The sequence below is a fragment of the Rhinolophus sinicus genome, chromosome 10 (assembly GCF_057876585.1).
Source record: "Rhinolophus sinicus isolate RSI-liver-muscle chromosome 10, RSI-T2T, whole genome shotgun sequence".
Taxonomy (NCBI): Eukaryota; Metazoa; Chordata; class Mammalia; order Chiroptera; family Rhinolophidae; genus Rhinolophus; species Rhinolophus sinicus.
The window spans coordinates 2,544,440-2,560,855 of record NC_142510.1 but is presented as its reverse complement, the minus strand read 5'-3'; the positions used below and the strand labels follow the sequence as shown (position 1 = coordinate 2,560,855).

Here is a 16,416-nt window from a genome sequence, read left to right as displayed (position 1 = left end):
ATCTAGAAGCTGCCAACCCAAGGGAGTGAGGAAATGGCCTGCTCGAAGGATAGTTGAGGCAAATGCTTAAAGATGGTAACTTGGGAGAGTGAGTTGCCATTTTTCAGGATGCAGTATATACACAGTAAAGCAAAGGCCATTCTGCAGTGCCGTGTCCCCAACAGGAAAGATACGTGGTTACAAACCGAGGGGTAGAGGCAGGAGTGTGCCTGCTTACTAGTACTCCTAGTTAGCCTCTTGGGGAATCTGTGCTTCCTGTCGTCCTAACCACAGGATCTAAGAGGCTGTGACCCCAAAGAGGAGATGCAGCAAGAGTTCCTTTGAACTATAAGCTGGTTGCAGCCAAGGCCCTTTGGACCCTTCATGCCAAGAGACCAGCAGAGAAGAACAGGCACCACCATTTTGGCAAGGGGCAGTTGACTCTGATCACCAGGCATTGCACAGGGGACTTTGTAGGGTCGCTGTTACACAGAACAGGTCGGAATATTCTTGGCACGCACATCACTTTTGGGATGTCTTGGTACTCGCCTCGCCAGTTTGACAGTAAATGGACAGATGCAGCCGTCATGGCTGGAGGAGTGCATGGTCACTTCAGGATGGAGGTCCAGCTCGCCCTCCCCCCGCCAGGTATGCCACCTGGGTCAGCAGAGATGCTAGCCTGAGGTGAGAGTAACCTCGAATGGATAGTAAAGGATGAAGACAATATCAGTTGCAGGGTCAAGGCCAACATCAGGGATCTGTAAGTCATCCCACTATGTTCTTCATGTAAGTTTCCCCCAGAAAGAGACCCATCCGACTCCTGGAGGAGCCGCTACCAGGACGTATAGAAAGGACGTGGATTCCAGCTATGCAGGGACTGGACTGGATATTATACTTCGCTTCCCAGATGCCACCCTCTGGACAGAAAGACTGACTCCCCAGCTCTATAGAAGGGTACATGTCACTGTCAGCTTTAGCGTCAGCTAAAGGTCTCAGTGTCACCTTTGGAATTTCTTGGGCTGAAGAAAGCCTCACCGAAGCTCATGACCCTGTCCTGGGGTGGCCTAAATCCAGTGACTTTGGTGGGCACACAAAGCCCCTGACCCTAAACTTTGGGTAACTCTAAAGGGCCACTCTAGCCTGAGAGCTCCTCTTGGGGTCACCCGAAGCCTTAGAGTGACTCAGCTGTGGCTTCTCTTCACCCTCTGCCTAGTTATCCTCCCATCCCTCCTTGCACAGGTTTTTTACCTCGAGAGCACGCCTTGAGAAACGTCCACATCCTAATTTCTAATTAAGACTGCTTCCTAGGGAACCCAAACTGGCAACAGGGACCTTGGAGCTGAGACCAGAATGGTGAGACTGGGTCAGAGAGTTGAAAAACTAGGTACAGAAGACTCAAAGAGAAAATAAAATTCAAAACCCTGAGGTGGGAAGGAGCTTCATATGTTGAAGAACACAGAGGAAATCAAAATTGGGGTGAAGGAAACAAAGAGAAAGAATGATAGGAAAGAAATTTGGGGATATAGTCACAATACAAATTACGCAGCAGGCCTCGGAGGCCTTGGTAATACTTGGATTCCATTTTTTAAATATTGGGCAATAATTAGAATTATAGGCCTTTATGAAGTAAAGAGACATGATCTGATTTATATTTTGAAAAGATAGCTATGGCTGCTATGAGGAGTCAGAGCAGAAGACAGAAAACAACTTGGAGGCTTTACAGCAGCTTAGGAAAGACATGACAGCAGCGGGGACGAGGCTTGTGGCATTCAAGAATGAGCACGATTCTCTGTTCAGGATATATTTTGGAGTTAGAACGGAAAATCCTTCCTCATTGGTTGGATGTGCGATTGATGGAAACGGAAGAAACTGAGGTGGCTGTTGGTTGTGTGGCTTGAGCAAATGGGTGGTTAGTATACGGCAATCTGTGGATATTGGGGACATTGGGGAGAGTTTGTAGTGTGTCTGGTTAGTTGGTTTTTAAGTGAAGGTTTGGGGAATTCAGAGCTCCATTTAGACATAGGCACTTTAGACAGTCACCCTAGTAGAGATTTCAAATAAGCCATTACACTAGCCTGGTTCTCAGGCCAAGGGAGAGGCTAGGATGAGACCACCTAGGGAGAAAACAGCCATGCATTTGGGGTAAAAAGAAGGAAAAAAGAGCATTCCATTTTTTGTGACACAGGCTATTTCGCCTTTATTCATCATCAGTGGGGTGAATTGGAGGGAATAGACACTTTAAGTCTGAATGAAATGGGCTCGAATACCAACTCTCCTGTTTAAGTATTGTGTTTCTTAAGTTGTTTTCATTTCTTTTCCATGAAAAAATTTAACCAAAATTTTCTCATCAGTTTTTATAGTGCCTCTATCTGCTCCAGGTAATCAAATATTTATATACCTTCTCTCTCTGAAGGCATCTATCTTTCTATAAATTTAAAGCTAGTTGGTTACCTAGAAAACTCACCTCTCTGATGGGTTGGAGAAAAGTTATGATTTCATAGATCACGTAGATCCTTGTTTGCTAGAGTGGGGGTGAGGCTCTTTCCAGATTTTTGTGTCTTTAGCAGAAGCACTGCTGGTCTACACAGAAGAAATTTGAGATGCCTGTACAGCATCCATGTTTTAGATGTTCTGTGTGGGTTTCAGTTGGCAGTTCTCCAAATTGGGACAAAGGCATTGATTGAAAAAGATTGTGGTATTATCAGCTTCAAGATGGTAATTGAAGCAAAGCAAGAATGGGTGAGATTGCTCAGGAGGTATTTACAGGTTTAATGTAAAATTCTAAAACTGTGATGCCTTTAAATATTTTTTTTTTCCTTTTCACAGTTTCATCCTTCTTACATTTTGATTTTTTTCCTCATGAGCGATTATGTGGCATAGTTTGTTCTATATATAGTTCATATGAGTGCTTGTTCTTCCAAAGTGATACTGAAAGATAAAATTAGTATTTTGTTTTTTTACACCCCCCCCCCCGCCCCGCAGGAATTCCGAGTGCAGCAAACTACCAAGATAGCTATAAAAGACTTGACCTTGAATTTATATGAGGGGCAGATCACTGTTCTTCTAGGACCTAATGGGGCAGGAAAATCCACTACTTTATCCATTCTCTCAGGTATGTGTTTAGCTCTGTTCAGGGGATGTCCTCACATAGACAATGTAGATAAAACTTACAAGAGTTTTGTGTTTCCCCTTGATGCTAACAGTTAAGTCATTTCAGTGATCCATAAAGTTGTTTAGTAATCCACTTTCTAAGTTGTAAATAACTAGTGAAAGATACCAGGTGTCAGATTTTACAAAGACATCAAAGTAACCATTACAAACATGTCCAAAGAACTAAAGGACGCCATGATTACAGAAATAATGGAATGTATGAAAACAATATCTCATTAAGTAGCAAATATCAATAGAAAGATAGAAATTATTTTTAAAAACCAAGTGGGAATTGTGGAGTTGAAAAGTACAATAAGCCAAGTGAAAAATTCATTAGAGAGGCTCAACAGTGGATGTGAATTGTCAGAAGAAAGAATCTGTGAACTTGAAGATAGACTGACGGAGGTTATACCATCTGAATAACAGAAAGAAAAAAGAATTTTAAAAAATTAACAGAGCCTCAGAGAAATTTGGGATACCTTTAAATGCAGCAACACACATGTAATGGGAATGCAAGGAGAGGAAAAAGAGAATAAGGCCGAAAAGATGGTCTAAGAAATAATGGTTGAAACTTTGCAGATTTGCTGAAAACATTAATCTACACAGTCAAGAAGCTCCACAAGCTCCAAACAGTGTAAATGTAAAGCGATCCACACCCAGACACATCATAGTTAAAATTCTGAGAGGCAAAGAGAAAATATTGAAAGCAGAAGAGAAAAATGATTTGTCACATACAGTGACACCCCAGTAAGACTAAGTCCGCGCTGACTTCTCAGTAGAAACAGTGGAGGGCAGGGAGCAGTGGGACGATATGTATAAAGCGCTGAAAGTAAAAACTGTCAACCAAGAGTCTCACCTCTATCTTTCAGAAATCAGCATTGAATAACACACTCCCAGATAAACAAAACCTGAGTGATTTATTGCTAGCAAAGCTGAAACAAGATTTTTGACCTGAAAGCAAGTAAGCCCAGGTGGAAATTGGAATACACACACACACACACACACACACACACACACACACACACAGAACCATGCATTTTTCAGGTAGATAACTAGAAGAGGGATTGCTGGGTTATGTGACAGCTCTATTCTTAATTTTTCAAGGAACCTCCATACAGTTTTCCATAGTGGCTGCACCAATTCACGTTCCTACCAGCAGTGTGCGAGGGGTTCCCTTGTTTCCACATCCTCTCCAACACTTGTTATTGCTTGTCTCATGGATAACAGCCAATCTAATGGGTGTGAGGTGGTGAAATGTTGCTAATTCTAATAAGTCTATTTTGAAGTTGTGCTAATGAGCAGTTTGTGGTCATGTTGCTTCACAAAAGCTAAGTTTCTATTACGTCTTCTGCTTTGTTGGAGGTCTCTTCCCTGCTACCAGCGGAGAGGCCTATGTGAATGGATATGCCATCTCAAGGCAGATAGTCCAGATCAGGAAAAGCTTGGGCTTGTGTCCCCAGCAGGACCTGCTGTTTAATTACTTGACAGTATCAGAACATCTGTATTTCTATTGTGTGGTAAGCCACTCTATTCACGTCCTTAAGATAGATTGCCTACTGTCAGTATCTGGATTCTTAGAAAGTTCAAAGATTTTTCATGATTTCTCCTCCAAACATAAACAGAAGCAAAGGGGAAAAGACCTTGTACAGATAATGTAAGAAAAGAACCAATGTGAAGTGTTTCTAGGGATAAAGTTGGAAGCACCATGTAAGCTCTGCCTCCTCTTTCCAGATCAAAGGAGTCCCTCGAAAGATGTGTCTGAAGGAAATTAACCGTATGCTGTCTACGTTTAACCTGCTAGAAAAGCGCAATGCATTTCCAGAGTCCCTGAGTGGAGGAATGAAACGCAAACTCTCCATCATGATAGCGCTTGTAGGAGTCTCCAAGGTACAAGTAACATAAAAACTAAAAATGTATCCCCACTGAAACTCTCCAAAAAAAGCATTAGCTGACACTAACCTGAGAGCAGATATGTATCTAACAGTACAAAAGGAACCTCCCAAATGATATCCCTGATGGATTCACACTATCTCCCTTTTGGTATAAGATTGTCATAGGTTTGGAATTATTCTAGCTCCTAATTCAGTTTTCGTCTACACTTACTATCTTAGCTCAATGGGACAGTGACTGAGAAAGCAAAACCAGAGGAAGCCCCAGCACTGGGAAGACCCCACTGGCTCTGGGACGTAATGTCTACCAGCGGTCATGGAATTGTTCTTCTGGTCTTTAGGTGGTGATACTTGATGAGCCAACAGCTGGCATGGACCCCGTCTCAAGGAGAGCCACCTGGAGTCTCCTTCAGGAGTTTAAACAGGATCGTACCATCTTGCTGACCACCCACTACATGGACGAAGCTGACATCCTGGGTGACCGCATAGCCATCATGGTGAAGGGAGCCCTGCGGTGCTGTGGCTCTTCAGTCTTCCTGAAACAAATATACGGTCTCTCTCCCTTTGATCATTCTCTCCCTATTGATGCCATAATCATCTTCTTCTAACATGATTTTCATGGATATTGGTATCTTAGTAGTCTTCTAACATGATTTTTACTGGGGTGTTGTTGTTTTTCCTATCCACCCCAAACTTTAGTTATTCCCTCTGTTCTATGAATTGGGCTCAACTATGAGTCCTTTGAAAGAATGTTCATGTTTTAGTTCTTCCCAAGTTTTGCATTATCCAAATATCAGGTTCATTTCTTTCATATAGTGTCTACTTAGATTGTAATTTGCCTGACTGTGTTTGTGCCTTCAGTGAGCTAGCTAGCTAGACAGACAGACAGACAGACAGCAGATGGATGATGAATACACACATTCATAGATTTTAGCAAAAATGTAGGGAACTGTATATCTCTGTTTCTTGTGTCTTGTTTGTCAAACCAGTATTGAATTGCTTCTGTGTGAGCAAAAATATTTTATTCCAATCTGTCGAAGAATTTTTTGAAACATGGAAAGTACCAAATACATCCTAGTAATGTCCTTACCTTTAAATTACTCTGTAAAGTGTCAGAGTTGGTTGCTTATACTTTTTACTTATGAATTTATAGGAGGTCGCATACTCTGGATGTGAGTCCTTTGTCAAATATATGTATTGTGAATAGTTCCCCAAATATGTTGCTTGCCTACTCATTTTTGATGGTATCTTTTAATAAGCATGAATTTTTAATTTTGAAAAGTTCAATTTATCAGTGGTTTTCCTTTTTTGGTCAATGTTGTTTTGGAAACCTTTGCCTATGTAGAAGTTGCAAAGGTATTCTCTTATATTTTCTTCTGGATTCTTTATGGTTCTAGCTTCTATTTCAAGTTGACTTTTTTTTTTTTTTTTTTTTTTTGGTGAATGGTGTTAGGTAAGTGTTGATGTTGATTTTTTTCCATCTGAGTATCCAGACCATTTGTGGAAAACACACTCCTTTCTCTGTTGAATTGCTATGGCACCTTTGATGAAAATCAATTTACTGTTTATATGTAGGTCTACTTTTGGGTTTTGTTTTCTGTTTTATTGATCTATAGGTCTATCTTTTTACAAATACCACAGTCGTGAATACTGTGTCTTTATAGTAAGTCTTGAAAATAGGTGATAGATATCCATCAGCTTTTTCTCTTTTTCAAAATTAGTTCACCTGTTTTAGGCCTCTTTTAGTTCCATGTAAATTTTAGGTTCATTTAGTCACATTTTACAAAAAAGCCTGGTAGGCTACTGATGGGGAGTGCTATGAATCTTTATATCATTTTGAGAAGAATTGTCTTCTTAATAATATTGAGTCTTCCAGCATATGAACATGGTATTATTTCTTGATTTACTTAGGGTGCATTTAATCATTGTTGGCTGTATTTTGTTGAGTTTACTGTGAAGGTCTTTCATTGGACTTACTCCAAACTATTTCATCTTTTAATTTTATGTGAACGATATTATTTGTTTAATTCATTTTCTAACTGTGTCTTTTCTAGTATTTATATATACAGTGTTTTTTTTTTTTTAAGAAACACATTATTTGTTTATTTTTAAGGAGGGCACAGCTCACAGTGGCCCATGCGGGGATCAAACCAGCAACCTTGTGTTCTCAGCATCATGCTCTAACCAACTGAGCTAACCGGCCGCCCCTATACAGTGATTTTTATATTGATCTTACGTCCTGTGAACTTGTTTGTTCATACATTAGGTCTCGTAGTATTTTTGTAGATTCTATGCAAAATCCTTTCACCTGTGTATCAGAAAGGTTTTACGGGCATAAAAACAGACACATAGATCAGTGGAATAGAGCGGAGAGCCCAGAAATAAACCCACGCATATGTGGTCAATTAATTTATGACAAAGGATTCAAGAATGTACAATGGGACAGTCAGTTCAGTAAAGGAAGTTGGGCAAACTGGACAGCCACATGCAAAGGAATGAAATTGGAATGCTATCGTATACCACACGCAAAAATCAAATCAAAGTGGATTTCTGACCTTTCAAGTGAGTGTCTTTGTTTTCTTCAGATAAATACCCAGAAGTGGAATTGCTGGATCACATTATAGTTCTACTTTTAATTTTTTGAGAAATCTCCATACTGTTTTCTGTAGCAGCTGCACCATTTTGTGTTCCCACCAACAGTGTGCGAGAGTTCCAATTTTTCCACATCATGCCCAACACTTGTCTCTCGCTTGCTCGCTCTCTATTAGCTACCCTCACAAATAGGAGGTGATATCTCTTTGTGGTTTTGATTTGATTTCCATAATGATTAGTGATGTTGAGCATCTTTTCAAATACCTTATGAACATTTGTGTGTCTTCTTTGAGAAATGTCTATTCAAATATGTAACACACACACACACACAAAAACAAATATGTAACACACTTTTAAATCAGGTTATAAGATTTTTGCTGTTGAGTTTACTACAGAGTTGGAGTTCCTTATATATTTTGGAAATGAACCCTTAATCTGATATAGTGTTTGCAAACACTTTCTCCCAATGCATAGGTTGCCTTTCCATTTTGTGGATTGTTTCCTCTGCAGTGCAGACTCTTTTTAGGTTGATGTAGTCACTTTTCTATTTTTGCTTTTGTTGCCTGTGCTTTTGGTGTCATATCCAAAAAAGTTATTGTCAAGATCAATGTCAAGAAGCTTTTCCACAATGTTTTCTTGTAGGAATTTTACAATGTCAAGTCTTATGCTTAAGTCTTTAACACACTTTGGTTTGATTTTTGTGTATGATGTTAAATATGGGTCCACATTCTTTAGCACATGGATATCCAGTTTTCTCAGCACCATTTGTTGAAGAAACTATCTTTATTGTATATTTTTGGCCCCCTTGTTGAACATCAATTAACCATCTATGTATTGATTTATTTCTGGGCTCTGTATTGTGTTACATTGGTCTGTTTTTCTGATTTAATGCCAGTACCATACTTTTAAAATTACTATTGCTTTATAATATATTTTGAAATCAGAAAGTATAATACCTCCAGCTTGTTCTTTCTCAAGATTGTTTTAATTTTGCAGGGCCTTTGATGTTTCCAATTAACTTTATGAGTTCTTTTCTATTTTTTGTAATAACTACCACTGGGCTTGACAGGGATCTCATTGAACATTTTAACAACATTTATCTTCCAATTCATGAGCAGAGGATGTTTTCCCATTTGTGTCTTCATTAATTTCTCTTATCAATGCTTTTTAGTTTTTCCCGTGTACAAGTCTTTCACCTCATTCATTAAGTTTAATCCTAAGTATTTTATTCTTTTTAGTGCTGTTGTAAGTGGGGTTGTTTTCTTAATTTCCTTTTCAGATTGTTCATTGTTAATATGTGGAAATGCAACTTATTTTGTGTGTTGATTTTTATGTCTTGCCCCTTGCTGAATGTGTTTATTAGGTGGGAGAAGAAACCTGTGGTTTCCCGTGTCTGTGGAATCTTTAGGGTTGCCCACAAATCACATCATGTCATCTGTAAACGGAGATAATATTTCCTCTTCCTTTCTGGTTTGGATACCTTTGTTTTCTGTTTCTTGCCTAATTACTCTGACTAGGACTTTCATGATTATGTTAAATAGAAATGGGGAGAGTGGTTATCCTTGTCTCATTCCTGATCGTAGAGGAAAAGCTTTTGGTTTTTCACCGCTGAGTATCCTATCAGATGTGAGTTTGTCTTATGTCGTATTTATTAGGTTGAGGTACACTGATTCTGTACCAGATTTGTTGAGAGTTTTTATCATGAAAGGGCATTACATTTTGTCAAATGCTTTTTCTGCATCTTTTGAGATGATCATGTGATTTTTCTTTTATACTGTACGTGTGTTATAATTCTGTTATTAATTCGTTCATAGGTTGAACCATGTTTGCATACCAGGAATAAATCTGATTGGATCATTGTATTTTTCTTTTAACGTGTTGTTAAATTCAATTTGCTAGTATTTTGTTAAAGATGTTTATGTCTGTGTCTATCAAAGCTATTGTCCTGTGGTTTTCTTCGCTTATGCTTTTTCTGGGTTTTGTATCAGGGTAATGCTGGCCTCATATAATGAGTATGAAAGTGTATCATACTCTTTGGTTCTTTTTTTGGTGGTGTTTTTTTTTTTTTTAATTATGAAGAATGGTCATAAATTCTCTTTTAAATGTTTGATTAAATTGCTCAATGACGTTACCTGTTCTTGGGATTTTCCTTGTTGGGAGATTTTTTATTATTGATTTATTCTTCCTACTAGTGATAGATCTGTTTAGATTTTATTTCTTCATGATTCAATCTTAATAGGTTGTATTTCTAGAAATTTCCCCATTTTACAGGGTTATCCAATTTATTGGCATATAATTGTTCATAGCACTCTCTTATAATCCTTTTTACTTTTGTGACATTAGTTGTACTGACTTCCATCATTTCTGATTTTTAGCCATTCTTTCTTTGAATAAACTTTCTGATTTCTTCTCTCTTTGTGTCTCTTTTCCTAATGGGACTCCCATATTGTGTATACAGCTCTACTTACGGTTTCCCATTAGTCTCTTAGGCCTTATGTACTGTTTTTCATTCTTTTTTTCTTTCTGCTCCTCTGAGTGAATAATTTCCAGTGACTTGACTTAGAGGTTACTCATCCTTTTGTCTGTTTTATAAATTCTGCTTTGAACCCCTCTAGTTTTGCTATTTTTCAATTCAGTTATTGTAGTCTTCAACTCGATGACTTCTTTTTGGTGCTTAAGTTTTCTGTTTCTTTGTTGAAATTCTTAATTTTCACATGCAGTATTCTTCTGACTTTGGTGAGCCTCTTTATCATGGTTATTTTGAATTTTCTAGTGACAAATCATATGTCTCCATTTCATAGAGTTAAATTCTGGAGATATATTTGTTTTCTTTTTTGGAAACTGTCTCTGTTCTGCTTCTATTGAGTTTTTCCCTGTCATTTTTCTTGCTTCTTTGCATGTTTTGTAATTGTTATGACTGCCATTGTGAATACAATACCAGTAGAGAAGAAAGTAGTTGATATTTATTCTCAGAAATGGGTATGCTCTGGGATGTCAGGCCACCATTATAGATGGCTGAAGCAGTATCATCTGTATTAGAGGAAGCACTGGGATGTGTTCCAGCTTTATTTAGATTCTGTTCACGGCCGTCTTCCACCATTTTAGGAGTGGGATCAGGATTTTGCTCTTAGCAGGGGTGGGGATCTGTGCATAGATGAGATTAAGGACAGCTCTTTCCTCTATAATCCAGTTTCCAGCTGTTTTGATCTGACAAGTCCTCTGTTCTCCATCCCTGCACTGTGTTTTCTTCACCTTGAGGGGCTTCTCTCTGTCCTCCGACCTTCTCCCAAACTTTTGAAGGGCCATTGTAGTGAAGGACTGATGTACCCTAGAGTTCTTTCTCTAACTTTGCTGTCCTGCCCTGAGCTATCAGAGAGCCCCTGCAATGTTTCCCACGAAGTCCTGAAGTGCCCCAGAAGTGTTTTCTCCGTGGCCCCCTCCCCGTAGCTTCTGGAAGGCTCGTGCACTGTATCTAATGCAGCTGCAGAGTACTCCGCGAAGGTTTGCCAGATCTCTGTAGGGAGAGATTTTTAGCTGACTTATTCACTGCCTTGCATATAATAGGCACCCAATAAATATGCGTTTAATGAATATAAATCTTGTCCTCTCAGATTTCAGTGTCAACAGGACAAAAGGCCAGATAACAGAGGCTTTTCATGCTATCTGTGTTCTATTGGTCTCTAAGAAAATTAATGAAATTACAAAAGAACTTTATTAGGCTTTTTAGGCTTGTAATCAAATAATTAGTGACGTACCCTACCTTCTTCTTGCTCACCCAAACCATGGAAAGTCATGTGGAGTCTCACAAGAGTAAGGGACATATAAAATTGTTTTACTTGTTCTTCTAAATGGATTTTTCTCAGGTGTGGGATACCACATAACCATGGTGAAGGAACCTCACTGTAATGTTGAAGAAATCTCCAAATTGATTTGTTATCATATACCATCAGCCACCTTGGAGAAGAATGTGAAAAACGAATTGTCTTTTATTCTACCCAAAGAGTACACACACAGGTATGGGTTAAGATGGCGCTAGGTTGGCCCAAAGGATGTGGGTTATTGTTAAGCTGGTTAGCATTGCTTCCCCGCCACACCCGTTCTTGACTGGCTTTGTGTTTTGGGGCAGCCGGATGGCTCATTTGGTTAGAGCGTGAGCTCTGAACAGCAGGGTTGCCAGTTCGATTCCCACAGGGGCCAGTGAGCTGCACCCTCCACCACTAGATTGAAGGACAATGACTTGGAGCTGGTGGGCCCTGGAGAAACACACTGTTCCCTAATATTCCCCAATAAAATTTATTAAAAAAAAAAAAAAAAAAAAAAGAGGGTGCTAAACGTTGATGTTGAGATGACAGGAAATCACTGTAGCTTTTCCCGTTTTTTTCAGGCTTTGCAAGTAGAGTTTAACACGTCAAAACACATAGCTGCCACTTGCACTGAAGAGAGGGAGTCCATTTAGTGGCTATAGTGCCCTGGTTATTTTTGGTGAGAACTGATGGTATAGTGTTGGTAGAGTAAAAATTGTGGTGAGTGGAGTACATGGAAATACTAGGATAATGAGAGAACAAAAGTGCTATTAGTGATGGCTCTTGAAACCAGGGTGGTAAGAACCCAGAGGAAATAGGCATTGTTACTGCACTGGTTGCTGCGTTATTCCTCAAAGGGAGTCACAAAGAAAAACCACTTGACCTGAGATAACCATCATCTTAAAAAATTGAAATGGAACTAAGAGTACTCATCCGTGCCTGTCAGAGTATGCTGTCTTCATCTTCTTGTCACATACAAATAAGTACTTGCTTTGATATTCCCTGGAGTCAAGCCAGCTGTCATATCGAGGAGAATATGAGGGACTTCAACTTCTCTTCTGGGAAAAAGAGGAATTGTATCAAAAAGGAGGTAAAGAAGGACAAGGAACTGCATTCTCTGAACTTTCACTTAGGAATCTGAAGCTTATGGAGAAGCAGCAGCATGGAACAAGGTGATCAGGCAGCGACGAATAGAACCAAGACCCTCATCAGAAGTTAGAATGAAAAACTGAAATATCCTGGAGAATTGCAAATAAAAGTCTCAATCTGTAGCCTTGGAGATACATGGCCGTTGACTCGTTCAGCAAAGGTGGGAGCTTTGGCCCATTGTGATGGTTGTGACCCACGTAAAGCTGCAGATCTCTCTGGAGACAAAGGCAAAGCACCTGTTCAAACATATCACACCACCCGCCTATCATTTATATGGACACAAATGACATTCTCAAAAGAATGTCTAAAAAAGAAAATGAAAGTATCCAGAAGCAGATGATGTTTTGTCATATCTTCATATTTTATCATATCTTCACATTGGGAAGCAGGTGATGTTAATCATATCTCTTTACCAATCATTTGGACTGGACTTGGAGGACTGAAAAAGAAAGACCTCAGAGGTGAACGACTAATTGTAGGTTGCTGTGCCATAAATCTGCACTTCCTCCGTTTTCCATTTTCAAATGTGTTTTTTTTCTTTGTTGCCTTGGGTATGATTTTCTTTTTGATTCACTGAATAATTGACGAAGGAACCATAGCATATATGTGTGTGATAAGTTAACTCATGTCAACTTGCTGGTGTTATTAGCATGTTCAGAGTCTCTTGATAGTTATTAGAAGACCAAAATGATGTGTATCCAAGAACTAAGTCGAGTGGGAAGCAATCTGCCATCGCAATTTGCTAGTTTCATTTTTTTTTTTTAACCATTTTCCCCACCTTTTGATTTGCTAGAGACATGAAATTATAATAAGCATCGAAGTGAAGAATGATCTACATTTTCCCCACTGCTGAGGGGAGCTTAGTTTAGAATAAAAACATGTGAATAAGAAAAATCTTCTGATTTGGTGCTAGCATTTTCCCCTTCCCATCCGCCTTCCCCATTCCCATTCTTATTCTTCTTATTATTTTATTCTAGCTTTGAAGCTCTGTTTACTGATCTGGAAAAGAGACAGACAGAGCTGGGCATTGCCAGCTTTGGTGCCTCCATCACCACCATGGACGAAGTGTTTTTCAGGTGAGCAACAATCCATAGGGAAAATAAAAACACTGAGGAGGGGAAAGGATCCCATTTTGTCCCCTTTGTAAACTTGCCGGATTTTCAGATTCACACACTTAAGAGATGGAAGGATACAGCACAGGGAATAGAGTCAGTGGAATTGTGACAGCTACATGCGGTGTCAGAGGGGTAGTAGATTGGGGGAGGGGGTTATCACTTTGTAGGGGGTATAAGTGTCTAAGTTATTACATTGTTTTATACACCTGAAATTAATGTGTGTATGTATTTTTTTTTAAAAGAGGTGGAAGGGGAGGAACCTGACTGACATAATTTCTTTTACAATAAGAGCATTGGGAAAAAAATACCACCCATCATTTGATAAAGGAATGGATATTATAACTTACTTGAAGTATGAATTAGACTTTAATCTTTAACCTCAGTGAGTTCAGCTGAATGAAACATTCGGTGCGTTGGCCTTGAGCTTCGCGCTTCACTGTGGTCTGGCACAGTCCTGTGAGTGGCATTTGGGAACCACTGGTCTACCATAGTTACCACACTGTTGGCATATAATCCATATAATACCAATCAGTAAACAGACCAGGGAGCCTTCTGAATTGGGTGCTGTCACTCACATTCTCCAAACAAGATATATTGGGATAAAGTTGAAATGAAATCCTTGTTACTTTTTAAAAAATATAGGGTCAGTGACTTGGAAGATTCACAAACAGATATCCTAGCTATGCAGCGTCAACCTCCCTGTCTGATGAATGACGTGTCAGTCACGAACCAGAATAGGAATATGTCCAGAAATGAGAGCGCAGATTCTTCCACCGCGAATGAAAGCCCTGCTATTCTGTTTAATACTGGGGTAAGCACCATTACCAAGAAACCTGATGTGTGTTTGGTTGGGGCACAAGAGGTACATTTTTTTTTTTAAACTCTTAGACAAAAGGAGTATGGAATTCTCAGCCATGGCGGACCCGACCCAGTCTGGAGCAGCCCAGTTACCTGCCTAATGCAGAAGTAAGAAGTTGGTGCAAAAGGAATGGCGGGTTCTGCAATTATTTTTAACCTTTTAAACCACAATTACCTTTGCACCGACCTAATAGATAAAGATCTCAGCTATTATTCTCACATTGTTAGTCCTCAGTTCTTTTTTCTTTTCTGTTTTAGAATTCCTTTTTTTCTTTTTCAAACTGATAACCCAGAAATGGATCAGTTCTTTGAAGCTAGAGTGAGCATGATGCTTACTAATCAAGCACAATACTTTAAGTTTTTGCCGTGGGAACTGACATCACGTAAGGAGTTGTTGTCTAATCAATCTGATTCTCAGTGTGGGAAGTGTCTTTGAGTTGCCCCGCATTTCTTTAATTGTCCTTCTAATGATCGATTCCTCCTATGAAACCCTCTGGTTGGTTGTATTGACTGTCAGAAGTCTGAAGAAAGTCATCTCGTTGAGATTTTAGGTATGTCCTAGCAATGGCCAGAACTTAAATATGTAATAGCTGTAGCAGAGGGCAGCAAACTTTATGTAAGGAGCTACTCAACACATCGGGCTTTGGGGGCCATACGGTCTCTGTTGCACTCACTCAGCTCCGTCACTGCAGCAGAAAGCAGACAACACAGAAGTGAGTGGCTGTAGCTGGGTGGGCCCTGCCTTGTATGAACAAGACACAGACCACGCTTGTGTGCAGTGTCGTTCCGTGTTTGGATTCTGGTCCAAGTATGTGTTCATGTCAACCTCATGTATCTTGTACCATGCGAGTCCAAAGTGTTCATCTTCACTTACGCAGGGGCGGCCTGCCGAGCTCGGTGACGATGGTGATGTTATGTGTCTCTCTCCTCTCTTCAGTGCGCCCTCTACCAGCAGCAGTTCTGGGCCATGCTCCTCAAAAGGGCAATGTTCAATTGGCGCAACTGGAAACTGATTTTGCTACAGATACTGGCAGTGCTTGGCTCCATTCTCTTTCTCTTCGAGAGCGAGACATTTTCACATCATAGTGATGATACAAAGGCCAGAGTCATGGATTTGAATCAATATGGTCACACCATTGTGCCTTTGTCTATTTCTGGGAATTCTAATTTGACTCTGGTTTTCTTAAAACATCTTAAGAGTATGCTGGAACCTGGCAAGCACACACTTACGGAAGTGCAAGGTAAGGCTCCCAGAGGAAAGAGAAAAGGCTGCTCTGAGATGAGTATCTCCTTGTGTGGCTCGTGAAGATGGATCTTAACTGAACAGTCTGCCACCTGCGCCATTCTTTTCCTGTTAGTTACCCATTTTACAGAGGCAGCTCAATTAGAGGAGAATGGCAAATGTTTGAAGTAATCATTATGCGAAAATTGAAAGGGATAAGAACCAAGGAAAATGATTTGTTCTCCTTGCCCAGTATATACCATAGATGATGTGTGTTGTGGATAAACTGACCCATATTGTTTCCTCATTCTAGGAGACCTGCTGGAATACTTGATGGAAAATGAAGATTGTATTCACTTATGTATTGTTGCATTTTCCATTGAGGTGAAGGACGATGGAATAATATTTACTGGTCTGTTCAACAATCAAGCATACCATTCACCACCCCTGACCCTCGCAATGGTAGACACCGTTCTTTTCAAGTCAGTTTCTGGCCCTGAAGCTTCCTTAACCGTCTCCAATAAGCCTCAGCCGTACTCGAGTGATAAAGAGCAGGAAGACGAGTATGTTGTTATTTTCATTAGCATAGAATTTCACACTTGAAATACAGTTCTCCTGCTCTCGCTGATTGTATTTGTATCACTAAGAAATAGTTACTG

General features: G+C 39.7%; 1 protein-coding gene across 8 annotated transcripts in view; it reads left to right on the top strand.

The window, feature by feature from the left end:
- Positions 1 to 16,416, top strand: part of LOC109458208 (phospholipid-transporting ATPase ABCA3-like) — a 62,988-nt gene that overhangs the window by 27,014 nt on the left and 19,558 nt on the right. For all 8 annotated transcript variants that reach the window (XR_016022504.1, XM_088801189.1, XM_088801187.1 and 5 more), the window contains 9 exons: positions 2,962 to 3,091; positions 4,492 to 4,646; positions 4,861 to 5,016; positions 5,360 to 5,570; positions 11,474 to 11,624; positions 13,540 to 13,638; positions 14,320 to 14,488; positions 15,473 to 15,776; positions 16,071 to 16,320. Coding sequence is in view for 7 of the 8 variants with exons in the window: in XM_088801189.1 (XP_088657315.1) it covers positions 2,962 to 3,091; positions 4,492 to 4,646; positions 4,861 to 5,016; positions 5,360 to 5,570; positions 11,474 to 11,624; positions 13,540 to 13,638; positions 14,320 to 14,488; positions 15,473 to 15,776; positions 16,071 to 16,320 (1,625 nt within the window). In the remaining variant the exon portion in view is untranslated. The remainder of the gene's footprint in view (positions 1 to 2,961; positions 3,092 to 4,491; positions 4,647 to 4,860; positions 5,017 to 5,359; positions 5,571 to 11,473; positions 11,625 to 13,539; positions 13,639 to 14,319; positions 14,489 to 15,472; positions 15,777 to 16,070; positions 16,321 to 16,416) is intronic.